This window comes from Loxodonta africana, chromosome 13 (genome assembly GCF_030014295.1).
Source record: "Loxodonta africana isolate mLoxAfr1 chromosome 13, mLoxAfr1.hap2, whole genome shotgun sequence".
NCBI lineage: Eukaryota > Metazoa > Chordata > Mammalia > Proboscidea > Elephantidae > Loxodonta > Loxodonta africana.
The window spans coordinates 39,421,477-39,448,983 of record NC_087354.1 but is presented as its reverse complement, the minus strand read 5'-3'; the positions used below and the strand labels follow the sequence as shown (position 1 = coordinate 39,448,983).

At 40.0% G+C, this 27,507-nt stretch overlaps 1 protein-coding gene across 1 annotated transcript; it reads right to left on the bottom strand.

Annotated features, from left to right (window-relative positions):
* Positions 1–891: 891 nt before the first annotated feature.
* On the bottom strand, positions 892–15,334 carry RCN2 (reticulocalbin 2). The gene is made up of 7 exons (XM_010593774.3): positions 15,176–15,334; positions 14,643–14,748; positions 11,947–12,143; positions 7,148–7,261; positions 3,408–3,504; positions 2,398–2,540; positions 892–1,843 (listed from the first exon to the last, which is right to left on the bottom strand). Exons 1-7 carry the CDS (start codon positions 15,317–15,319, stop codon positions 1,691–1,693), a joined length of 954 nt encoding a protein of 317 aa, XP_010592076.1. The 5' UTR covers positions 15,320–15,334; the 3' UTR covers positions 892–1,690.
* Between the last annotated feature and the right edge of the window lie 12,173 nt (positions 15,335–27,507).

Below are 27,507 nucleotides of genomic sequence, written 5' to 3'. Positions count from 1 at the left end.
TGAATCCATGTGTGTCATAGTAGAACTGCGCTCCATGAGGTTTTCAATGGCTATAACGTTATGCAGGAGCCATGGTAGTGCAGTGGTTAAGCGTCTGGCTGCTAACTAAAAAGTCAGTAGTTCGAATACACCAGCCACTTCTTGGGAACCCTGTGGGGCAGTTCTACTCCATCCTATAGGATCACTATGAGTCAGAATCAACGTGACGGCAGAGGGTTTGGTTTTTTGGTCTTTATTTTATGGAAGTAGATCACCAGGCCTTTCTTCCATGGCGCCATGGGTGGATTCAAACGGACACCCATTCGGTTAGTAGCTGAGCACTATTTGCACCACCCAGGGACCTCATTTTTCCTTTAAAACAAAACAAAAAAAGTCACTGCCATCGAATCGATCCTGACTTATGGCAACCCCATGTGTTAACACAGTAGAACTACTCCACAGGGTTTTCTTGGCTATAATTTTTATGGAAGTAGAATGCCAGGCTTTTCTTCTGCAATGCAGCTGGCTGGGTTCAAACCACCAATCTTTAGGTTAGTGGTCAAGTGCAAACCAGTTGTGCCTCCCAGGGACCTTTCACTTTTTCCACACTTAAAAGGTGAATAAGTTGATCTCCTGAATGAGATTAAAATTGACCATTTGGGTGTGGACAAATGCTTCTCAAGTATGATTTTAATTTCAGTTATAACTGATATTGAGCTCTACTGGTGATAACTAATCAGATCACTGGTAGTATCTAATATGTCTACTCTTAAGATTATTTCTAGCCCCAAACAGCAAAACCAGATCACATTTGCTACAAAAGCAATTAAAATGTGTCAAGTATACATTCAATCTTGATTTTTTTATCAGAAAAAAAAAAAAGGGCAAAATAAGGATACGCAGCAAGAATAATTTAAACAGTTTTGAAAACATTTACTACAGAAAAGAATTAGGCAAGATAATATACAAAATGACCAAGCCTGTGCTAAACTCAAGGTTTATCTGGAAGGCTAGGAAAACAAATATATAAAAAGACAGGACATTTCATTTTTAATCAGTCAAAAATGAAAACAGTTCTGGACAATGTCAAATTCCACACACCATAATGCTATTGTTATACATTAAATAGTTACTATCTATACGTATGCAAAAATATAAAGTTCTATTCATACCATAAAATCCTTTATAGAAACCATTTTAAAACTAAGCAGAACTTCTCAACATTCACATGGGAGGTATAAGTCCTTCTAAAGGTTCCTTTAAAGGTTTTAAAACAAGATGCTAAATTTAAAAACACTGTCCTTTCTGTCCGTTCCCAAATTAAATCTACTTACAACAAAACAAAACTTGATAGCTCAGTCACGTACTACTTAAATAATATTGTTGAGGCATCTCTAAAAGTCTCCATTTTTTTCAAGTATGGAAATACCACTCGAATATTCCACAACACAGTCCTAAACAGATGGAGTATTTAGGAAAGAATTTATTGTCATATGGCACAACATTCATGTTTATCTCTTCAAAGACGTTTTGAAATAAGTATCAGGTTTTTGTTTTTCTTCTAAAAGGCCAAAATTATAATTTACAGTAAGATAATTTCAACTGTGGTAAGACTTAGTGTGTAAAATATAACGTCAATATTTTATCACAAAGGTAAAGCTGGTAACAAATGATAAAAGGAGTCAGTACTCTGCTCAAACACACTCAGGGATTACAGCTCATCATGATAGAAATATTCATCATGGAGCTGTCTGCCATAATCTGTGGCTTCACTGCTAAGAAACAAGTCCCGATTTTCTAGGATCTCTTCTTCAGAGAGCTTTCTGTCACCATTCAAATCCATTTCGTCAATTAGATGAAGAGCCTTTAAAACAAAACAAAGCAAAAAGGTGTCAAATGTAATAAGTATTGTCAGCAAGATGTTCACATGTTAATGTTCACATGATTTGTCAAAACCATTCAGGTGTGACAAGTACTCATTATTGTCTAAGTATCTCAAAATCTTACACATTGTAACTGGGTCTGTCCTACTGCTTCCCTCATTACCTCCTGCTTTAATTTCTGCTGGGTTCTGCTTCCTAACCACTCAAATCCAATCCAGGCTATCGCAAGGATAAGCAAAATTAATACAATCCACTTTAAGCCTCTTAGAAGACACGGTAGATAAATGCAACCTTCCATTATTCTACTCACTGTACTATCAAATTAATACATGACAGTCTTAATTTCCTTGTTTCCCTGACGGTCTAAAACAATTCAGAGATTTAAATCAAAACGGAGGAAGCCATCAACCTTAAATAAATAACTCCATTACTTCCTTACTTTGGTTTAAGATTCTTTTTGGTTTAACTTCCTTTCCTATCCATAGAAACCAAAATGAAAACAAACAAAAAAGGACAGTTATTCTGTCACTCTTACCTCCTCTTGCGCAATGCCCTGATTATTGGGCACTACCCAAGATAACAGCTCTAGGGGATCAAGCCTACCATCGCTATCTTTGTCATAATCATTCACGAATCTGTCTTTCTCAACAAGTATCCATTCTGGATCTTCAGTTGCAGCTTAATATAAAGAAAAAACAAATATACGTATATAAGAACATCACATGTATCCAACAAGAAGTTTGGTATATTCCTAAAATTAAGTTAAATTTAAAGCTTACTATAAAAAGGACGCCTAATGAAAAAGAACTACTTAATTGAAAAGTCCTGAAATAAGCACAAATAAATAGGAATTTTTTTAAAGTGACACATGCTGAACAACTCATAGTTTTCAAACGGTCGTATATTGTCACCAACTAGTAATCTTGTTAACTGCTGCTACTTGTCCAGATATCTAGTTTTTCCAAATTTGAGTTGAATAATGTATACCATGTGACTATATAGTTTCCAACATCTTCTTATAAACTAATGCCATGTATAATTTTAAATGACATTCACATTAAGTAAAACTGGTGACCAATTTTAAAATGGCATCGTTTGATGGTTTTAAGCAACACTTTTGAAAAAAAAAATAGCTACTGATAAAAAGGCTGCATGCACAAACTCCTCTAATTTCAAACACTCACTCACTTTCTACATTCTACACGAGTGTTCTTAGTATTTTATGTTTCCTTCTCTTTTAAGACTGGATTTTGTTTACAAACAATCTTTACTTCCTTCCTCATTTGAACTGATAATTACATTTGTCTGAAAAGAAAAAAAAAGTTTGAATCTAGATATAGAACTAAAAGCATTCTCAGATAAGCTTTAAATTCCTTTGTGTCACTTATATTACAGTTCACTTGGCAGAACAAGTAGAAATCGGGCACAATTCCTCTTGTTCATTTTTCTCTGTCAAACACAGCACTCAACATGCAAGGCTGTCTTCAATTTCTTTCTTCAATTCCACCTTTTTTTTCTCCTTCCACATTCTCCGGGGCAACTTACTTGGATCCCGCCTGTAATCACCAAGAAATTCTTCCAAACTAACAAATCCATCACCATTTTTGTCATGTTCTTCTAAAGCCTCTTGAATGACAAATTCCTATGACATGTTCATAACAAAAATAAATCCATCAGTCACAAAACTTTCAATTCCAGCACTATCTGAATCAATCCTATCATGGAACTTCTTTAGGAATAATCATTTCGGTTGTTGATACTTGCAGGACAATCTTTCCTAAACGTTGGAATTCAGAGGCAAGAATAAAACTCCTACTACTAAGCAGCATTAAGTCCAACGCCCTAAGCTCGTGAAAAACTCCGCTTTCATCCTCCTGAACAACCTCGGCCCTAAACTCATGTTATTTTCTGCACATCGTTCTCCCTCTCAAGAATGACATTTGTTACTGACTGACCTTGTAGTCTTTACCTCCAATCCATCAACGACCCAGAAAGAACCTTTATCTTAGGCCTCTTTGCATAAAACTGTTTTAGCTACAAATCTGAAATTTGTAATCCTTCACAAAACCTCAATCTCCTTGCTTTTTCTCTTTCACCAAATGTACCTCCAACCATCCCAAACTTCTCCCAAACCTGTTCCTCATTTGTATCAAGGCTTATCAACCAATCCTTCTCCCTGACTCAAGGATTAGACTCTTTCTAGTAACCCTTGACCTGGTTTCCTGCTTCAGTAACCCCCTTCATTACCTTCCTATCCTGGACCCTTTTGTTACGCTAATTCCTACCCTGCCGGCACAGCAAATCCATTTCACTTTTCCCTTTTCCATTTCAGAGCCATAAAGTCTGGAAAAAGAGGTAAGACTATAAACCTAATCCCTACAAATTAATTTTTGCAGTGTCAGCGGGCCCTCACTGCAACTTAAAAGTTTGTCTCTGCCTCAGTTTCCTTAGCATACTCTCTACAGCTGTTTTTTTGAAACCTCCACTTTCTTTGAGCCTTGCTGCAACATTCCCCGACACTCTCTTGGCAAAGATTCTATTTTTTCAAATATGACAGAAGTCTCCTGAAATGCTTTCTTGTATACCAGCTCTTAACTCCTGGCTCTCCCAAGCCTTCAATCTCTTCTATGTTGGCTCCTTCTTCTGTGCCTTTAAACACACTCAGTCCCCGAGTTTTTGTTTAACTAGCATCCTGGCTTTTCTTCCCTGCTTAGCTTTTCATAGGCTATATCTACTATTCTCATTTCCTCATTACCCACTGCCTTGCTAACACCCTTCAATCTGGATTCCAGCATCACAACTCTAGTGAAAAGAGACCTTCAAAAGTCTCCATTGCCTTCATTCTTGCCAAATCCAGGCGTTTTATCTACATCTATATAAAATATCCCTAATTTTTTTCTTTTAAATCAAATATTGCAGATTTTATATATAGAAACCCAGCCCAAGCTCATTGCCGTCAAGTCGATTGTGCCTCATAGCGACCCTATAGGAGAGAGTAGAAATGGTTTCTAAGGAGCAGGGGTGGATTAGAACTGCCCATCTTTTGGTTAGCAGCCGAGCTCATAACTACTTTGCCACCAGAGCTCTACAGAAATCAGGAGATCTTAATATGGAAATCACAACGTTACTTTTAGATGGGGGAAATCTGAGAATCTCCTGAAATTATAACCCAGTATTTTGTGGTAGGAGCATCATGTGATTTTTCTGAGACACAGTTGATAGTGTGCATTAGATTCTTAAGGGCGTCTGTGATTGGAAAAAAGTTAACCAGTGATCAAAATGATTATTCCTCCACTCAAAATAATCCTCTTGAGGGACAAGAGACATATTTCAATAGTGCTACCATGGTTACAAGAATTTTTGGAAGTATATCAATGACTAACTTTTAAGGTTAAATTCTGACTTGTAATCCAAAGTAGAATCACTTAGCTTGTTCTTATACCCTTGATCTTTTCCTGTATGAAAACAGGCCCTTAAAGGGCAAAAGAAACACACAAAAACAATTACGGTTAATTAACGAAGCTGCTCTGAAACCAGACACCACTTATATGCTGCCGTCATAATGAAGATCAAAGATAAGTGATTATCTTCCACCCATCCTGTCAACGGTACTACCTGTATCACTGTCATACAAGCTCAAAGCCTCACCAGCTCATCTCTCTTTCCTTTCCATCACAGTTACTTAGTCATGTTTATGCTTTCTTCAAGATGTTGCTCAAGTCTATGTCATTACATTGCCAAATCGTATGCCAGGGCTCTAGCACATAATGTCTACATTATTTCATTGTTTCCAATGGTCATTCCCTTCTCAAAGTCTTCAATTGTTCCTTATTCCCCAGAGTATAAAGGCCCAGCATCCTCTGACTGCCATTCTTAGGCTCAATAATCTTGCCCCAAATTAATTTTGGTACTTAAACAATTTGTGCCCTACGCTGTTCTTAAAGTAGGTCATGTATTTTGTGCCAAGTGAGAAATCAGAAGGCTCACAATGGCAAGAGAAGTGGTACTGACGGCGGTGTCTTGCCACTGAGCTATAGGGAAAAACGTATCTGCAGCCCAGGTACTCAAGGCAGGAACTTTTGACTGTGCCCCTTCAACAAAGAGGCTGCATCTTCCTTCCCTGAAATATCCAGGGAACCAAGCCACACAGCTGAAGCTGATACCATGAAAAAGACTCAATATAAATGGTTACCCTACCTTTTAAACACTATTTCTTACATTAGGAGCCCTGGTGGCACAGTGGTTAAGTGCTCAGCTGCTAACTGAAAGGACAGCGGTTTGAACACACCAGTCACTTGGCATGAGAGAGATATGGCAGTCTGCTTCTGTAAAGATTAAGCCCTTGAAAACACTATGGGGCAGTTCTACTCTGACCTATAGAGGGTTGGAATCAACTCAATGGCAACAGGTCTGGTTTTGGTTTATTTGTTAATTATTCTTTATTCCTAATATGATGGTTTCTGCCTGCAAGAAGCTTAGCAAGTCACAGTAGTGACTCAGTGTTTGTTGAGTTAACAAAAATTTTGAAGAACTGGTACTTCTTTTAAGGGCTAACAGATGTGAGGACTCGTTATGCCCAAAGTTGCAAAAACATTAATAGTCATTAGCAGCTGCACCCCCGCCACCAGCCTATAAAAAGTGATCCAATCATGATACAGTTTTTTCCAGAGCAAAAGATTTCATAAGTGATGTTGTAAGTGTGATAAAACTAAATAGAAAGTTCTGTTTTTAAATATTAAAATTCTATTATTGAAAAAAGATCAGAGAAGTCTGAAAACTACAAAAGAACAAGGCACTGAAGGTAATATAGTTGTGAGAGAAAACAGAAGACTGATGCTCATATACAGGAAAGAGATAACAAAAAAACCAAAAACCTCAGTCCTTTACTTTCTCCCTCAAAAGTATTCCCTACTGCCACCCGTGGTGGCACAGTGGTTAAGTGCTGGATGCTAACCAAAAGGTTGGTAGTTGGAACCCAACAGCAGTTCAGTAGGAAAAAGACCTGGTGATCTGCTCCCATAATGATTACAGCCTTGGAAACCCTATGGCAAAGTTTTACTCTGTCCTATGGGGCCACTATGAGTCAGAATTGACTGGACGGCAACAGGTTTTTGGTTTTTCACTGCCACCTCAACCGTCCTTCCCACATGTAATCTTAGATGGGGAGAATTTTGGACCTTCCTGTCTCTTAAAATTCTAGTAGCTATATAATTCATTTTAATGACGTAGTAAACACAGGTCTTTGTTGGTCACTCAACAATTCTCTGAAAATTTTTCTTCCTTACCGTCATATAATCTACTTCTTCAGGATGCTCAAAAGCAATAAATTCTTCAAGACTCAAACCAGGGCCTGAATCCTGGTTAGCTTTTTCAAATCGCATCTTGTCCTTTAAATGAAGCTTTGAAAATTAAAAAAATGTATTTTTAAATAGGTTTAAAGGTCTCGTCAGTAGCATAACATCATTAAAAGTACTTTGAAAAATACAAACCACATAAAATCTGAAGTACATTCTACCTTTCCATCATCCCTTTGAAGGCAGGTTGAGCGAATAACAGCAAACGTTTATTAGAGGCAAGTAAACCCAGGTCTGAACCTAGGAATGCCATTTACTAGCTGTGTTCATCGGGACAAACTGCTTAACCTCTCTGGTTTCCTTATCTATAAAATTGAGATGAAAATCCCTATTAAGCAACTGGGATGAGGATCCCTATCAAGCAACTACCAAACCCTAAATATTAAGTATTTAACGTATGTTAGCTATTACTATTATTGATTAAAAAATTATAATTACTGATCAACCACTGATCAATAATCAATCTAATCACTGAGATTAAGTGATTTGATCAAGGTCATAAATATAGCTAAAATATACAGAACTTGGATCCTCCCCGTACTTTCTACTGTACTGTACTATTTCATTTTAACAATCTCCATACTTTTTTGGATGTCCAAAAAGCAATAAATTTAAATCATGTACTAAATCTTGGCAGGGTCTTTTCAAATTGTTTCTGGAATTCTGAATGACTTTTAAAAAACGTGGTTAACAGGTTTCAAAAAAAATAGTTCTCTTATCTTGAGGATCTCATACTATTAGTAAACGTACATAATATTTGGAAGTCTATTCTTAGTAGTTATTATCAGGAGGGATCAGTCCCTGGAGAAGGACATCATGCTTGGTAAAATACATGGTCAGTGAAAAAGTGGAAGACCCTCAACAAGATGAAATGACACAGTGGATGCAACAATGGGCTCAAGTGTAACAACAACTGTGAACCTGGCACAGGACCGGACAGTGTTTCATTCTGTAGTACACAGGGTCACTGTGAGTTGGCGCTGACTCGATGGCACCTAATAACAATTCTTAGTAGGCTCTTTATAGTGCTAATTCTCTATCTTCAGAAACAAATATATCAAAAGTCTAAATGGGTCTATTTTGAGGTTAAATAAACACACATTCTTTTCTATTTTCTCTCCGATCTTCGTTTTTTGCTCAAGCAGTAAAATGATTCAGCAGCTATTAGGGACAAAGCTTCATTTGATAATTTTTCAAAGTTACTTCTGTAACTAAGAGCCTTGGAAACCAATGATGCCATATTGCTAATCCTACATAATTTCAATTTTCAGAATTCTAGGAATACCTTTCCTTGTTATAAACTGATGTGTTTTATTTTAGCAGCTTTTATGTGTTTCATTGCTGAAAAGAAATGTTCCTTTCAATTTCCTAGAATAATTGAGAAAAATAGGTAGTTATTTACCTAAATACTAGTTCTTTTACAATGACTGATTTAGAGAGGCTCATCTTTTTGCCAAAAGAATTTAGTCTTTTAAACATTTAGACTCCACGAGCCAGTTACACTCACCCAATAATGACAGAAATTTAAATTAAAAAAAAAAAAAAAAACCAATGTATCTCCAAGTAACTGCCTTTACCTTGAACATTTCACAAAGTTAAATAACTAGACCAAATAATTCGCATTTTACATTAGAGTTTAACATGGGGAAAAACAGAGAAACAAGAACTTGGGGTACTTTCAGTCAATCAAGCTCTTTTTTTAATAAGCCACTATTCAAAACACCAAGTGCTTGGTTGGATTCCTCGTGAAAGAACTCTTCCATTTGGAGCAAAAAAGTCCATGTTTCAGCAGAGGGAGCTGAATTTGGCCATATTTGCCTATGGAAAGAAAGGATCTCTTTCAACAGGCTGAGATTTCTTTAAAAAAAAAAAAAAGAAAAGTAGTTTTTTGGTTCACGTTTCTCAAATTTTAAAAATAAAATGAAGTAATATGTGTTTTAAATGCTTTTATTCATGATCATTTGAAGAACACAATTGTAGACTAGCTCATTATTAAAGAAGCCAGTAAACAGAGGCTTTTTCTTTAAAAATGGCAAATTTTTAAAAGGTAACAAGGGATGGACAGTTTCATAAAACCTCATTTTTTCCCTTCTGGATAAAAACCCTATATTCTCATTAAGGGTAGAAAGTGCTAGGTACAGCAGTAAAAAGAGACTACCGTAATTTCTATTTTTATAGCGTAACAAAAACTTGTGAGGAACAAAACTGCCATCTTTTGGTAGACTAATGATTTTGCATGAGGAAATACATAAACTGTGATACTAAAAGTCTTGGTCTTAAAAATTCTGATTAGTCACATGTAAGGTTATAGCTTACATAAGTAAATATTGCTTGTACAGGCATATCTGAAAGCTGACTTTAAAAGTTAGTGCAATTGAGCTTTTGCCAGGTAAATCCCCAAATTTTAATTAACCTGCTTAAAAGTGCTGACTGTAATGGTTCGCAATACCATAAAGACATGCTCTTTTACGCATTTCACAGCCTGAGAAAGTCATTACTCCAGGTTCTCTATATGGAAACTTATTAAAAATAAAATTCAGGTACCAAATTGATTTTTGTTTCTTAGTAAGTTTCCATACAGGAAAATTATATTTTATTCAGATACCCAATTACTTTTTATGATTTTATTTATGGCATAAGTTTATTCTGTAACTTTGATTGAGACTGATTCGTTCTTCATCCTTTATTTTTTCATTTTGAAGAATACACACATGCTTCTGGTTCATCTTTACATCCCGTATCGATATTTAGGAGGTTATTTACATCAAATCCTAAACAAGTGTGATTAGAACTTCTTGAAGAAGATAGAGACAGATTCTTGGGAATGTCAGAATATAATAAATATGACTCCCATTGGAGAAGTGTTCCCTTTAGGGATCCGCATCAATTCATTCAAGCTATTATGGTCCATCTAGCTGATTAACTCTTAAAACAGTAGAGTCTTATCATCAGTATCTTCTAAGTTCCCCAGTGAGGAACACGGCATTAAAACAAAACACGATTTAAAAGAAAAACCATACATAACCAGTTATAGTAATAAGTCAAGTATCTCTTTAGAGCGATGATTTTCTTCTCAATAGCATTATTACGTCACCACCACGCCCAAGAATGTAGATTTACAAAAAAAACCTAAAACCACATTTATTTTTTTTTGATGAGGTACTATTTTCAGTGCCCGCTCCCCCCCGCCCCGCAAAAAAAGACAATTAGAATCTGACTTTGGTAAGATTTTAAAATACGGTAGTTAACTTCTCTGTTATTCCCTAGCAGGGAAGTTATGATATCATGCCGTGGTTTGGTTTTAGAAAAGTCCCAAAACTCTAAAGATGCTTCTGAGATATGTTAATTTCAGTAATAAAGGAGGACGCCTAGTAGATGACAATCCCAAATCTCATTATCACCATTCATTTCCCTTTTTTCACTAACGACTGATTTATACACTCTTTAGTCTGCTCTAAGATGAAGACCCAAATAGGGAGAAAAAGATGAACAAAAAGTACATTTTCCCCAACAAATTCCTAAGCAATTTTGAAAATGATTAAAGATAAACTTACAAACGATTGTCTATGCTTTCTTCAATAATATTCTTTTTCATCAAAATGGAACTGCTCACCAGTTCAACTGCTACTGTGTAGGAATGTTTCTCCCTATTACTATTCCCATTTTTAGAGATGGGAACTTTGAGGCACAGAGAGGTTAATAACTTACCCACGGCTACATAGCTGCTCAGTGACAGAACTGGATGCGAAGTCAGGCAGACTGGGTGGAAAACAGGACCCTTAACCTCTACACTGGTGTCATACGCATAATATACAAGCAATCATTAGCAGCAAAACAACCAACTTTAAGTCAGTGGCAGCCTAAAGAGCCCTTCTGAGTGATTAATACTAAAGTAAACAGCACATGCATACAATGATTAAAAACGGGCACAATAAATATTAAAAGTACATACCAATAATGGGATGTGTTAATATGGAGGTACCAATGTTTTCCATGCACCCTTGACAGTTTGCGACAAAGTGTTTGATTTTATTTTTTCTGCATATAAAAAGCTACCTATTAAAAAAAATGCTTTAAAATTATCTTTAAGATACAGAAGTATTTGAAATGGCAAATTTTTGGAACTTATAGTAATCTGAGTTGATGTACTTTTTAATGGACTTCTTAAAAGTCTTAAAAAGTTCCTACTAATTCCTAACTAAAAAATCTTGAAACATTTTTACTAACTCCTAAATAAAAATTGTCTTCCTCAGTTCTGCTTGGTTAAGAAACATATATTTTTACAAATTAAACTAAGGGAAACAATAGAACTCAGTTATACTGAGTTTTCAAAAATGAGCTATTTTATATAAAACTATCCACTTAAAAATGTGAATGGGCCGCTATAGCCTTCTTAGTAAATGTGATATCAAACTGTTTAATAATGACGTTAAAAATAAAACACTACAATGCATATCTAGAATACATAAAGAAGCTACTCTGGCAATGAGGGCCAACGATGCAGCTGAGACAAAGAGATGCATGGATATTTAAGTAGCACAGCGGAAGAGTTCTAAATCTGGCTAGAAAGGAAGGAAACCATCAAAATGACCACTGAAATGGAACAGGTGATGGCCCAGAGAACAAGGCAATCCAGTCTATGATCTCAGGCCCTCTTATGCTCATTCATGTGGGAAGGGAAAGTGAACCAGTATGATCAAAAAGAATATAGCCTGTGCACCTGTACTCACCTGCCTAAAAGACTCCTCTTCTGCATCATCTAGAGCAGTGTTCTCATCAAAATCGATCACACGATCATACATTTGAATGTTGTATTCATCCCAAGTCACAACGCCATCACTGTTTTTATCGTATTCGACAAACTGCTGTTTTGCTTCTTGCATAGCATAATGTTTAAAAGACATCTGAATCCAAGAACTGAGTTCACCTATGAGAATAACAAGATACTATGAATGTAACAGCAATTCTGATACTGAGGGGATTTCTAAATCTTCTTTAAAAGATAATTGCAAATACTGAGTGAGCAGTTAGCCTAGCTGTATGGATACAAATAGGGTCAATGGGTAGGGAGAGCTGTTTGCAGTCTAAGAATATTACGTTATCACCAGAATGCAAGCTCCATGAGTGCAGAGTTTGGGTCTGTTTGTTCAGTGACATATACCAAGTGCCTAGGAAGTGCCTGGCTCAATAAATATTTGTTGAATCAATTACCAACTGGTCAAAAGACCACTTGACTTTTTTTAATATTATCCAACAACTTGCAGGTAACTTTTGCAAACTACCAAAAATCTCTCAGGAAGCACTACTGTTTTTTACTTCAGTAACTTATTTTAATATGTATTAGAAAATACAGTGCTTTTCATTTATGAAAGTGATGTAAAGTTTTCTTTTAAAGTAAATTTTACTTAAATTATTTGAATCAAAACTATATTAAGGAAATAATAGATGGTGTGTAGATTTGGTCTAAATTGTGAGAAGTTATTCAAGTGACTAAGTCTGGGAAACAGTTTCAGTACATTCCCTTTTAACCATGTCATAAACCATCTGGGAGGAAACTGTAACAAAATTATGAGTAGCAATTATAACTTATGCCCTCTTGCAGCAGTTGTCTTGACTTTGTACTTAAAGACATGGGAAAGTTTCTAAATCTCAAATATTCACTTTGAGATATCTGCTATATTGCATTTAAAAAAGGAGGGGAGGGAGAAAACATGAATATTTGCAAGGATATTTGTAGGAGTATACCATTTGGTTAAAGGTAATGGACCATTTGAATTAAAGAATGGTACCCCTCAACTGTTGGGAGGAGATCTGGTGAATAGCAGAGCCACTATATCTTTCCTGAAGCTCAGCTAAGAATAATAATTATTATGGAAAGCAGGTATCGAACAATTACTATATATCAATTCCTATATATACATTGTCTCTAGCCTTCCAAACAGGTAATTCTTATCATCACTGTAAAACTGACATTCAGAAAGTCTCAAGGCCAGATTCAAATCTGTTTGGCTTCAAAGCCCAAATCCTCCCACTGACTTTTGATTCTTCTCAGGAATCTCTGATCTAGACCTGGAGAGCAAAGTACAAGTTAGCAAAATTATATGAAGGGGCCACAAGTAGAATGAGGGCTTAAGTGTCAAGAGTCTTCTAGCTTATTTAAAGAGGGATAAAGTGGCATCAAAAATACGGGCTCTAGCTTCAGCTCTGCCACATGGGGGAAGTTTACCCTCTCAGAGCCTGTTTTCTCGTCTGTAAAATGAAGATCTGGACAAGGTTCCTTTCCGATTTAAAATTTTTTAATGTTTCTGATTAAATATTTAAACATTATCTAGGCCCGGACAGGCACATACCACATCGTCTTCCAAATCAATTTATTCTGTGTGCATTCTAACATAAACAAATATGGACTTTTTCTTATTGGATAGTTAAGAGTCCCAAAGATTTTTTGTTTGTTATCAAGTAGAATGAACCAAAACCTTAATATTCTTGAGGGCATCAGTGTGAATACTTCATTGGCAGCATGTTTTAAATTTACCAATCAGTTTGCAATTCAATCTCCAGCAACTTCATCATTGGGTGCTGTGCAAAATTTAAATGAGTGTTATAGCAAAATAACTCACTTACGGTCACAGTAATTACCTTCTGAATCTTTTTTGAGAATCAACTTGGAAAGCTGAAAGGGTTCATCACTTGAATTAAGCAATGGGGAGAGACAGTTGTACAGGCATTTATTTAGAACATTCTTTTAATAATCTGTGCATTTTATTTGACTAGAGAACGTACCTAAGAGCACTCAGATTTTTTTTTAAGTGAAGGATATTAAAAACTGAATTAGGAGTATGAGCCCTGGATTCTAGTCCTGGGTTTGTCAATTATTTGAAAAAGTTACTTATCCCTCTAGGTTTCAGTTTCTTCACCTCTGTAATCAGAGAGATGGACAAGATGATTCTCAAGCCCTTACCGGCTCTCACATTTTGTGAAAAACATAATTCACATGCAACAGGTCTTTTTCTACTTGCTTTTAAAACGAAGTTAAGGATTAAAATTCTAATGAAGCATATATAAAAAAACAACAAATCACTTAATGCCTTCAGAAGATTTTTTGCATATTTCTCTAAAATGAGTCATACTATTGACACTGATTTAAGAAAAAAGGCATCTGAAGAATAAGATCCCTTCAAGACATGAATTCACAAACCGTGAAGGGTTTGTACCTTACTGGGGAAAGCAGAGTTGTGCTTGGTACCCTATGTCTAAAGATTTCCAGGTATGAAGGTATTCTCATGCTTTTTTCCCTCTCACAGAACCTTCAATCTGTTACACCACCAGCGATCTACGTTCAACAAATACCCGTGTTTAAAGTGTTTGCGTTTCTGTCTCCCACAAAAGGAATTCTCCATTGTTAGTTGTGTAGGGCTGTTCTTACTTTCGGTGAGAAAGCCATCTGAGTCCAAGTCAATTTTCTTTATGATTGACTTCAGTCTTTGCTGCTGTTCTTCGGGGTTGAGTTTAACATATTCATCGACTTCATCCTTTGGGGGGAAGCGATACACAGGGGGCAAGTATTACTATCAATGGAGCAAAACGGTGGGGGGAAATGGTTACCAGAAGCCTTTCTCTGCCGAGGAGTTTCGGGGTGAACCCACTTGTTCTCCGAGGCCCCCGCCCCCTACGCCCACCCTCCGTGATCCTGCCCCAAGCCCGGAGGGTAGGAGGGGGTCTCTTAGGCGGACCCGGCCCCCCGGCCGCGCCATTTCCTCAGGCTGCGAAAGGCCCAGCGCTTCCCTGGAGCGCGAGCAGCGAGAACCGAGGACATCGCTGCGCCCCGCCGGGCCCCCATTGTCAGGCCGCCCCGCCAGGCCTCGGCCGGCCGTCCCCCTTTGTCCCGGGGTTAAAGTCCGCAGCGGCAGCGGTGTCGGTGCGAGGCCCGGCCCCCCAGCCCCGGCCTGGCCGCCTCACCTGGCCGCCCAGCAGCACCTCGCGGTCGTAGTCGGTGCGGTGCTCGCCCTGCGGGTAGTGCAGCTCCTCGGCGTGGCCGGCGCCGGCCGCCGCGACGCACACAAGCAGCAGCCCCAGCGCCGCGGGCCTCGGGCCCAGCCTCATCGCGCCGGCCCGTCGCGGACACAAAAAGAAGCGAGGGAGAGGCGGGCGGGGGCCCGGTCCGCCGGCGGCGCTCCGCGGGCGGCGTAGGCGGAGGGCACGGTACGCGGGGCGGGGGCGGCGGCCGTTGCTCGCCCAGGCCCCACTCGCTCAGGCCCAGGCTACACCGGCGCCGCGGTGTGCCGAGGCCGAGGCCTATATGGCCGCCACGAGGGGGCGGGGCTCCAGGCTGCGACGCCGATTGGACCGCGCGGCTCTGGGGGCGGGCCTCGGCGATGTGGCGGGCTGCGGCCGGCCCACGAGCGCTCGCTCGGAGGCTGACCCGGCGCAGGCTGGGGCACCTGGGCGGCGCCTTCCTCCTCCTGCCCTGCCCTGCCTCCTGCTCTCCGCCTCCTTCCTGCCAGAAACCCCCTGTCCACTGGGTGTAGAAAGGAGATGTGGCTGAAGACAGCAGTACGGAGAAAACCTTCGGCCTGAGGAACCTACCAGCAGTGTTCATTCCCCAGCCTTCAGTGATCTCCACTGGTTTATTGGCCCCTGAAAACCTGTTTGCTCATTTGTAAATGGTCACAGTAATGAGACCACCTCAGAGTTGTTGTGCAGATTAAATTCAGCAATGTAATGCGTTTAGAACAGTAGCTGGCACGTAGAGTAAAATGCTCATGAGAGCGTCTATTATCACATATATTGACTTTTATACATTTATACATGTTAGTTGCCATTGGTGACCCCGTGTATAACAGAATGAAATCTTGCTGCATCCCGCGCCGTCTTCATAATCATTTGTGGTTTGAGTCTGTTGCTGCAGACATCGTGTCAGTTCATCTCATGGAGGATTTTCCTTCGCCTTTGCTAGCCCTCCACCTTACTAAACATCACGACCTTCTCCAGCGATCAGACCCTCCTGATGACACGTCCAAAATAAGCTAGTCAAAATCTCGGAATGGGGTTTTCTTTGGCAATTTGTCGTACTGTGGGGACTTGCGTTTTACTGTGATGCTGGAAGCTATGCCACCAGATACCAGCAGGGTCACCTATGGAGCACAGATTTCAGCTGAGCTTCCAGACTAAGACAGACTAGGAAGAAGGACCCGGCGGTCTGCTTCTGAGAAGAATTAGCCAGTGAAAACCTTGTGCATAGCAGCGGAACATTGTTTGATGTTGTCAGGAGGGATCAGTCCCTGGAAGAGGACATCCTGCTTGGTAAAGTACAGGGTCAGTGGAAAAGAGGAAGACCCTAGACAAGATGGATTGACACAGTGGCTGCAACAATGGGCTCAAGCATAACAACGATCGTAAGAATAGCGCAGGACCGGGCAGTGTTCTGTGGTACATAGGGTCGCTATGAGTCGTAACCGACTCGATGGCACCTAACAACAACAATTCTCAGCAGTAGATTGCCAGACCTTTCATCTTAGTCTGGAAGGTCCACCATGGGTGACCCTGCTGGTATTTGAGATACCAGTGGCATAGTTTCTAGCATCGAAACAACACCCCAGCCACCACAAAAGGACAAACTGAGAAACAGGTGGTGGACATTTTTACATGTACTTGACTTTTATCCATGCAGGGAGAAAAGTAAAAAAGATGACTGCACAGAAGGAATAGCTTAGCAAATACCTAACAAAACTTTTACAGACAGAATGCGTGTACACATGGCTTCTGTTCCGTATCCATCTACTGCTCCATGTCATCTCTCCACCTCATCCCAAGGCACGCTGTTGTTGTTGTTAGTGGCTGTTGAGAGGCCCAGAGAAATTTGGAGGCTGCAGCTTGAGCCTTTCCTTTATTGATTTGCTCCACTTACCATCAGGCCTTTTCACACAGAAGAAAAGGTTTTCTGGATCCTCTTTCATTTCTTACTGCCTCTATTTGAATTGGCAGCAAGAATCCTGTTCCAAACTGAAAAACTGAGTAGGCATAAATCACACGATTTCCTGGGTCAGGCTGAAATTTCATTGTTTTTGGTCAGAGACCATTGAGAGGTTTATAGAGCAAAAAGTATGTTCAATGTGATCTTTCCAGTGTTATAAAACTCAATACAGAACAGAATTGTAAGTTACAGAGTGTAAATATAGGCAATATTTTAGAGCTGATATCCTTAAAACAACCTTCCCTCCCCCCAAAATTTTTTTTTATTAGCAGGTCATTTTAATTTTACTTACGTTCTGAATTTTGAGGCAGTCTTCAGAGATGAATGTCCTCATTTAATATAAAGGAATCAGCCAATGAGTACAAGGTAAACCCTGAGCAGCTTCTGATGTGATCACAGATATAAAGAGTAGAATAAAAGGTATTATGAGAAGTTATTCTAAGCTCAAGGGCTCCACGGATGTATGTTCTGGGGCAAAGGGAATCTAACGGTATCTAAGGAGGCAGTGGGGTAGACAGCATAAATACTGAGGCATCAGAAGGCTTGGGATCTTCCTTTTTGGACTCCTAAATTGGTTACTTTCCCTCCTTGGGACCTTAAATGGAGCCTATTTCTTCATCTATAGGAAAAGGATTGAGTCAGTTCAGGGGTCTTAATTTGAGATCTTTGGGCTCCTAAGTGAGCCCCTGGATGGGTTTCAATGTATGTTAATCGCCAATTCTTATGCAAAATTTTGTACTTATGTATATTTCTTGGGAGGAAGCCTATAGCTCTGCTTTCATCAGAGTCTCAAAAGAATCCATGTGGCAGAAACGGTTAGGAGACCCTAAATAAGTTTCTAAGCAACTCTTCACCTCTTAGAATCCATGATATTATGATTGTGGCAGGTAGGATTGTTTGGAAGCAGATACAGTAAAGACCTACCCTGAAAAGAAGCAAGACTGATCAATTGTCATCACTTGTAATTAATTCATTCTAGTCTATGAGTCGGAATCAACTTGACGGCAACGGGTTTGGTTTTTTTTTGTTTTTTTTTTAGTCAAGGAAAAATAAGGAGCCTATCAATAAAAGCATTTTGAGAATCCAGAGATCAATTTTCTGGACCTGTAAAAATCCATAGCACACAGCAAACTTGTTCTTATTTACATTTTTATTGAGGTATAATTTATATACAGTAAAATACACAAATCTTAAGTATAAAAAAAATTTTTTTAGATATATGCACCTGTATAATCTGCCCAACACCTCAAAATCTCCCTCCTGCTCCCCAGCCATCACCCCTGCCAGAGGTAAACTAGTCCGACCTCTCTCACCATTGATACATTTTGCCTTTTCTTTGACCCAAATGACATCATACAGCATTTAAACCTATTGGTCACACCAAGAAGCCCTGGCAGCATGGTGGTTAAGCCATTGAGTGCTAACTGAAAGGTTGGCGGTTTGAAACCACCAGTGGCTCCCTCCATGGGAGAAAGATGTTACCGCAGGGGTGGGGTGGCAGTGGTCATACTGGGAAGCTGTACGGTATCGTGGAAAGAACACAGACAATTTGGGAATCCAACACACCTGGGTTTGCATCCCGTCTCTATAGCTCATCTACTATGGAACCTGAACAAATGACTTAGGATTTTTTTTCTTTTTTACTTTGTAAAAAAATGGAAGGATACAAATCTAAGTTTGGTGTGAAGAATCTGTTAAATACTGTCTGCAAACTACCTGACTCACAGAAGGGGTTCGATCTTTTTTTTTTCTTTCTTTTCTACTAGCAAATGTCTATTCAACCTTCCCGATCCAGCGCAAGTGTTTCCTAAGGGAGATCTCCCTCGCCCCCTGTTAACCAAAATTGTGGATCTTTTATATCTCTTTGTTCCTTCATTGCACTTTGTATGTACCTCTGTTACAAAAGCTGACACTGTCTACTGTGATTACCTGTTGCCATTCCTACAAGGCTGTGGGAGCCTGGAGATCGGGAGCTATGTGATTTCACTAATGCCCCTACTAATAAGAGAAACTCAATACGTTTTCGTGGAATGAATTAACTTTTAGAAGTGTGTACAGTAGGCCATAGAGGTAGGTTTGAAGCTATTTAAAGAGGAAATTTGTAGATTTCTTTGTCTTTGTTTTGAATTTGGTAAAATGTGTGTTAAAATGAACAGTGGCTTAAGAAACAGAGCAATTCTAACTTATATAGTGTAGACGCTTGTGTTACAAGTAGATTTCCACTGAATGAATGGGATTTGGCGCAATAAACAACTTAAGTGGAAAAGCCAACAGGCTCAATGAGTTTGCAGCTTTTACACAGATGGAAAACACAAGACAAAGGAACAGACTATAGGGCAGTGAATGGGGAAACAACTGAGACTGAATGATCACACAATTAGAGGGATTTTGTTGGTTGTTTTATCTTTTGGCAGTCTTTTGAGGAGAGAAGGAGATGGGAGAATTCCAGGGTTATGGTGGAGTTGACAGAAAATACGTAGGTGAGTGGGGATATTGTAATACCTAGAAATAGTCTCATTTCTAAAGACTATCTAAAAGTGTGTAAGTAGTCACAAAATCTTAATAACCTGTTAGAAGAACTTTCAAGAAATTTAGTTTAACTTTCTCACTAAAATGAGACATTCCTAAATTAAACATGGATTTGTCCCAATGATCAAATGTAACGATAGCTCCGTCCTCAAATAGAAGCCATCCTCTACTTCCGGCAATTCACATTTATGGCCCTTGGCCAGCTACACCCACCTCTCACCCTAAAGGCAACCCAAGTGAACAGATATTAGTCTGAGTGCCTTCTCTGACTTGTTCCCTAAACCCACATCCTGGTTGACCTGACATAGTTATTAATTGTGTCCCATTTTCACAGAATGGGGTGATAAATTATATGGTCACCTACATTTGGGCCTCACACTCAAACTGTCTAATACCCTCCTGTCCCCCTCCTCAGTTCCCAGGAGTTACTAAGCGTCAGAACTCTTTCCCACACCCCTTTCCCCAGGTGCTCAACAATAGGTCTTTGAAGTCTTAGTCAAACACATTAGCAGTAAAAATGAAGAATAGAAAGAAGGAGGGGATGAAACTTAAAGAAGGCAACCAGAGAAGGAGAAGGGAGAGGAGTAAGACAGTGAAAGAAGATAGAGTTTCTTATGAATTATAGAACAATGAAATTAACTGTCTTTGACGTTATTAACCAACTCTGAAGACAATTTCATAACACAGGATACTCTCCCTATCTGTCTTTACAATACTCTATTCCTGATTGTTTACATGTCTGCCTTTTCTACCTGAATAAAGCCACTTAAGGGCAGATATCTCTTTTTCACTATTCTTCCTTCACTGATTAGCACAGTGCCTGACATATAGTAGATACTGTCATAGATTGAATTGTGTCCCCCTAAACTATCTGCCAACTTGGCTAGGCCATGATTCTCAGTATTGTGTGAATGTCCACCATTTTGTCATCTGATGTGATTTTCATATGTGTTGTAAATCCTATCTCTTTGATGTTTACTGAGATGGGATTAGTGGCAGTTATGTTAATGAGACAGGACTCAGTCTACAAGATTAGGTTGTGTCTTAAGCCAATCTCTTTTGAGACAAAAAAGAGAAAAGCAAGCAGACAGACACGGGGACCTCACACGACCAAGAAAGCATCACTAGAAGCAGAGCACGTCCTTTGGACCCAAAGTTCCTATGCAGAGGAACTCCTAGACCAAGGGAAGATTGATGACAAGGACCCTCCTCCAGAGTCGACGGAGAGAGAAGGCCTTTCTCTGAAGTTGGCACCCTGAATTTGTACTTCTAACCTACTAGACTGTGAGAGAATAAACTTCAGTTTGTTGAAGTCATCCACTTGTGGTATTTCTGTTGTAGCAGCACTGGATAACCAAGACACTCACCACGTATTTGTTGAATAATTGCATCTGCACACTTAAGTGGCAATTTAAATGAAATGAGTTCTAAGTTGAACTATCCCCTGTTTCAGTTGAAGGCTATTTCAGTCCAGGCTCAATGCCGAAAATGAAACCATTAGGTATTTTTATACAGGGAGGGATTTGTTGCAGGAAACTAATGGTTATAGAAGTCCATGGGTGGTGCAAATGGTTAAACCACTCAGCTGCTAACCAAAAGGCTGGAAGTTTGAGCCCACCCAAAGGCACCTTGGAGGAAAGGTCTGGCGCTCCACTTCTAAAAAATCAGCCGTTGAAAATCCTGTGGAGCACAGTTCTACTCTGACACACATGGGGTCGCCATAAGTCAGAGTCAACTCAGTGGTAACTGGTAATGCTTATAAGGGCTATAAGAGTGAGATCTAGGCTGGGTCACTAGAAATTACTCCCCCCAAAACACAGAACTGGACCAACAGAGACATTCCTACCTCCCAGGTTATCATTGGAACTATTCAAGACATACCTACGTAGCTTTGATCCAGGGGTCTGGGGATGTAATGAAGAAGCCACTGCCACCATGTATGACCGATATGTCTCTTGACACTTAGAAAGCTGGAAAATGACAGCTGGAATCCCATTGCAGAAAAAAAGTTCACATTTCCACAACTTTTCTTGACTGTATAAAACACAAAAATGTGGCTTTTGCTTTCACTTCCCTTCTGCCTGTCATATTTCATGAGTTCATCCCATTATTAAAAACTAATGAGCTTTCAGAAACCTAGCTGCAAAGGAACCTGGAAAACATGGTTTTCAGCTCTCCAGCCTTTCCTTCCAGTCCAGGAAGACACCTGTGGATTGGAGGTTAAATCGAGTTATTCTACGGTTCCTGGGTGGTACAAACAGTTAATGTGCTCTGCTGCTAACTGATAGGTTGGCTGTTTGAACCTACCCAGAGGCACCTCAGAAGAAAGGCCTGGCAATCTACTTCCAAAAAAATGATCCATTGAAAACCCTGTGGAGCACAGTTCTACTCTGACACATATAGGGTCTCCATGAGTCGGAATAGACTTGATGGCAACTCTTATGCGCCACAGTGGCATTCTCATTCAGGTAGTTGCTGAAGCTCAGCAACAACAACAACAACAAAATCTATTGCCATTGAGTCAATTCTTACTCAAGGTGATCCCATGTGTTACAGGGTAGAGCTGCTCCATAGGGATTTCTTGGCTGTAATCTTTACGGAAGCAGATCACCAGGTGCGTTCAGATAGCCAATCTTTAGGTTAGCAGCCACTTGCTCCCCCCAGGAACCTGAAGCTTGACCCCTGTTTCTAATTCTTGACTCCTCCTTGACACCAAGAGGTTCCTCGAGAACGGATGTGGTAGCACCTCTTTTCCACCAGATTAAATTTAGAGAATACTTATAGCTTGTTAGTGCTCCCAGGAGGTGGGGTGAAGTCCACCTTGATCTACTACTCCAGAATCATGGATTCCCTGAGCAATTTTCTACATGAGAAAATGTCAGTTACATAGCCAACTTGGACCTTGCCTCCCTCGGAAGTGGCAGTAGCATACTGACTCATTTTCCCAGGTACCTTTTTGCCCTCCAGAACCAGCACAGTGGAAGGAAAGTGGTGAAATCAAAGACCAGAGAGATGAGGAGAGTCATGTGGCATAATGAAAACAGTATGGGCTTTGTAGTCAGATGGTTCCAGATTTGAATCCAGGCCCCGCTTGTAAGCTAAGAGTGTCACCTGGTTTCCTTAGTCTCTCTATGTCTTGGTTTTCTCATCTCTAAAATACTCACCTCATAGGATTATTATGAGGATAAAATTAGATAGCACATGTGTGATGGTTAAGGTTGTGTGTCAACTTGGCTGGGCCATGATTCTCAGTGGTTTGACAGTTATGTAATGATACAGTTTGACAGTTATGTAATGATGTAGTTATCCTCCATCTTGTGATATAATGTAATCAACTTTGTAATGTGATCTAATGTGATCAGCCAGTCAGTTGTAAGGAAGGAGAGTTTTTTCAGGGGTATGGCCTGCATGTAGTATATATGGACTGTCATGGATTGAATTACGTCCTCCCAAAAATGTGTGTATCTATTTGGCTAGGTCATGATTCCCGGTATTGTATGATTTTTGTATATGTTATAAATCCTGCCACTATGATGTTAACGAGGGGGGATGGGTGGCAGTTGTGTTAGTGAGGCAGGACTCAATCTACAAGATTGGATTGTGTCTTGAGGCAATCTCTTGAGATATAAAAGAAAGAAGTGAGCAGAGAGATGGGGTACTTCATACTACCAAGAAAGCAGCACTGGGAGCAGAGCATATCCTTTGGACCTGAGGTTCCTGCACTGAGATGCTCCCAGACCAAGGGAAGACTGATGATAAGGACCTTTCTCCAAAGCCAACTGAGACAGAAAGCGTTCCCCTAGAGCTGAGGACCTGAATTTGGACTTGTAACCTACTAGACAGTGAAAGAATAAGTTTCTTTTTGTTAAAGCCATTCAGTTGTGTTATTTCTGTTATGGCAGCACTAGATGACTAAGACAGACTTTGGTACCAGGAGTGGGGTGCTGCTCTAACAGATACCTAAAATGTGGAAGTGGTTTTGAAACTGTGAGTGGATAGAGAAGTGGCATCAGCAGAGAACCATCAGTTGCAGAACCAGGAGACCAGTATGAGATGGCACTGGAGTCAACCCATGACGTGAGAGAGCTGAGTACCTGTGTGCAGGAGGCTTCCTGGTGGAGTAGAGTGCCTCTAGGCCCTTATTGGTGGAGTTACAGAGCTTTGGAATACGTGCCCCAGCAGGGCAGATGCGGGCCTGAGACCAGAGGAGCCAAGAGGCCAAGAAACCAGGAAACAGGAGCTGAAGAGATAAGGAACACAAGAAGCTAGAGCTGCCTCAGTCTCAAAAGGTATGGCCATGGCCTCAAGGGTTTCAAAGGTTAGAGCCATGGCTTCTGGTGTTTCTAAGGGTGGAGTCGCCACTCAGATGGACTAGAAGAATGGTGCACCTAAAGCCAAGGAAGCAGAGTTGCTGTCCTAGTAGGCCTGGAAGGTGGAGCTGAAGCTCAGGGCTTAGAGGCCTCCTCTCAGAATCCAGAGAGTGTAGCCAATACCTAGAGTTTGGAGGGCAGGGCCATTGTGCAAATTGTCTCAGAGAACAGATTATTTTCAAAGCCTTGAGAGCTAAGGTAATGTGTTCTGCTGACTTACTTGGTGCCTGTTATCCCTTCTTTTCCTCTAGTTTCTTCCATGTGTAGTGGAAATGTGTAGCTTGTGCCTGTTCTGCCATTGTACCTTTGGGAGCAGATAAATTTTATTTTAGATTTCACAGATGAAGAGAAATTTTTGGATTTTGGACTTGGAGTTAAGACTTTTGGTACAATATGATGGAATGAATGTTTTGCATGTTGTAGGAATATGATTTCTTGGGGGCCAAAGGGTGGAAGGTCATGGATTGAATTATATCTCCCCAAAAATGTATTAATTTGGTTAGGCCATGATGTCAAGTATCCTGTGGTTGTCCTCCATTTTGTGATTGTAATTTTATGTTAAAGAGGATTAAGGTGGGATTGTAACACCACCCTTACCCAGGTCACATCCCTGATCCAATGTAAAGGGAGTTTCCCTGGGGTGTGGCCTGCACCACCTTTTATCTCTCAAGAGATAAAGAGGAAAGGGAAGCAAGCAGAGAGGGGAACCTCATACCACCAAGAAAGAAGCACCCTTTAGACCCAAGGTTCCTGTGCAGAGAAGCTTGTAGTCCAGGGGAAGATTGACAAGAAAGACCTTCCTCCAGAGCCAACAGAGAAAGAAAACCTTCCCCTGGAGCTGATTCCCTGAATTTGGAATTCTAGCCTACTAAACTGTGAGAAAGTAAATTTCTCTTTGTTAAAGCCATATACTTGTGGTATTTCTGTTATAGCAGCACTAGATGACTAAGAGATGGACGTTCTGGCAGAGCTCTCTGGCTTTGCTTGGTCTGTAACCTTCAACTCGCTCATCATCATCTGGCCTCCAGTTCTTGGGACTTGAGCCAGTGACCTGCCATATTGCCTACCAATTTCAGGATTTGTCAGTCTCCATAGCCTGTGAGCCAGCAGCCTACCATCCTACCTGCTAGCTTTGGTTTGTTCCGCCTCTGCAGCCCATGAGCCAGCAGCCTTCTGTCTGACCCGCCAATCCTGGGTTTGTCAGCCCCTGCAGCTATGTGAGTCTGGAGAAGCATCCATCCTAATGCCTAACCCACAGACTTGGAACTTGCTAGCCTCTACAACCTTGTCAGTCATTTCCTTGAGATAAATCTCTCTCTTTCTATGTATATACATATATATATATGCACATATATGTGTGTGTGTGCCTGTATGTCTATATATACATAAAAAAACACTGACCCCATTGCTGTTAAGTTGATTCCAACTCCTAGTGACCCTGTAGGACAGACTAGACCTGCCCCATAGGGTTTCCAAGGAGCAGCTGGTGGGTTCGAACCACCAACCTTTTGGTTAGCAGCCATAGCTCTTAACCACTGCACCACCAGGGCTATATATATATATATATATACACACATATATATCCCATATATACACACACACTTCAATGATTTTGCTTCCCTAGAGAACCCAGCCTAAGACAGCATGTAAAGTGCCAGTACATAAAAGTGCACAAAGAAACATTGGTTCCTGTATTAGTTTCCTATGCCTGCTGTAAAAAACCACCACGGGCTTGGTGACTTAAAATAATACATTTCTTCTCCTACAGTTCTGGAGCTCAGAAGTCCAAAATCAGTTTCACTGGGTTGAAATCAAGGCTAAAACCTCTAGGGGAGAATCCATCTCCTTGCCTTTTCCAGCTTCCCCTTGGCATTCCTTGCCTAATGGCCCTTTCCTACATCTTCAGAAACAGCAGTGTAGTCTTTGCTTCAGTGGTCACATTGCCTTCTTCTTCTGTGTCAAATCTCCCTCTGCCTCTCTCTCATAAGGATACTTGTGATTGCATTTAGGGCCCATCCAGATAATCCAGGATAATCTTCCCATCTCAAAAGCCTTAATTTAAACACATTTGCCAAGTCCTTTTTTGCGTATAAGGTAATAGTCACGGGTTCCAGGAATTAAAACAAAAATCCATGGCTGTCGAGTTGATTCCAACACATAGTGACCCTCTAGGACAGAGTAGAACTGCCCCATAGAGTTTCCAAGGCTGTGATCTTTACAGAAGCAGGCTGCCACTTCTTTCTGCCATGGAGAGGCTGGCGGGTTCAAACTGCGGACCTTCTAGTTAGCGGCTGCCACCGCACCAACAGAGCCTGGATATTTTAGGGAGCCATTATTCAGCCTACCACATTTCCTTTCATCATCAACCTTTATTACTTTTTCAGGTCATCTGGTCTCTAGTGTAGTGCTGCCTAATAGAAATATATTGTGAGCTACATATGTAGTTTTAATGTAGTCACATTAAAAAAAAAACTAAAAACAGGTAAAATTAATTTTAATGGTATATTTCATTTAAACCAACATATTCAAAATACTATAATTTTAACATGTATTCGGTGTGGGCAGAATTTTAAACTCTCATTCTGGAGCCATTGAGGTTAAAATGATTCACCTGAAATCATTACTCAGAAATAACCTTCAAACCCTAAACTTTACGCCTTAAACCAAAACTCTTCCTTGAAAGCCATCTTTAAATGAAACAATAAAAACCAAGACCAAACCTATTGCTGTCAAACTGATTGTGACTCATAGGGCGACCCTACGGGGCAGAGTAGTATAGCCCCACAGGGAAGCAGGCTGCCACGTCTTTGTCCCGTGGAGCGTGGAGCGGCTAGTGGGTTCAAACCACCAGCCTTGCAGTTAGCACCTGAGTGCTTAACAATTGTTGAGTTTAATTAATGAAGACCATTTGCCCTGGGCATTGTGCTCTTTTAAAGAATTATCTATGTGCACTCAGTTTGACAATAGCAGTTCCACAGGTTAGACTAGAAGCTATGTTTTAAGGTCAGTCAGCGATTACGTGAATTATTCTAAGAAAATGTTGTATAGAGTCCTGTATATCCACAAGTTATTTTGTACTTCCTATTCTGGCCTGGTTTCCATGGAAATGTATGATTTCTGGTGATAAACTGGGGTATAAAGCCTGGGAAGGATTTTTCTTCTCTGGAACATTTTTGATTCTTTACCAAAAAATGCTCTCCTGATTTGGAAATCGTATATTAAATAAACTTTAATCAATTTCTATGACTGGCTGAATATTGATTTTATCTTACTATCAGTATACAACTAATGCAATACCTTACATTCTTTTTTTCATACTGTTTGAAATCTGGTATGTAATTTACGCTTACTGCACATCTCAATTTGGACATATTTCAGCTGCTCAATGATCACATGTAGCTAATGACTACTGTATTGTA

Bases quoted from the DNA above. Each gene is read 5' to 3' on its own strand.
- RCN2 (XM_010593774.3), bottom strand. From the start codon at position 15,319: ATGAGGCTGGGCCCGAGGCCCGCGGCGCTGGGGCTGCTGCTTGTGTGC. The intron at 2,541-3,407 runs GTAAGTTGCCCC...CTTTATATTAAG, and splicing joins TGATTACAGGCGGGATCCAA to CTGCAACTGAAGATCCAGAA. The intron at 1,844-2,397 runs GTAAGAGTGACA...TTTGTTTTAAAG, and splicing joins AGGGCATTGCGCAAGAGGAG to GCTCTTCATCTAATTGACGA.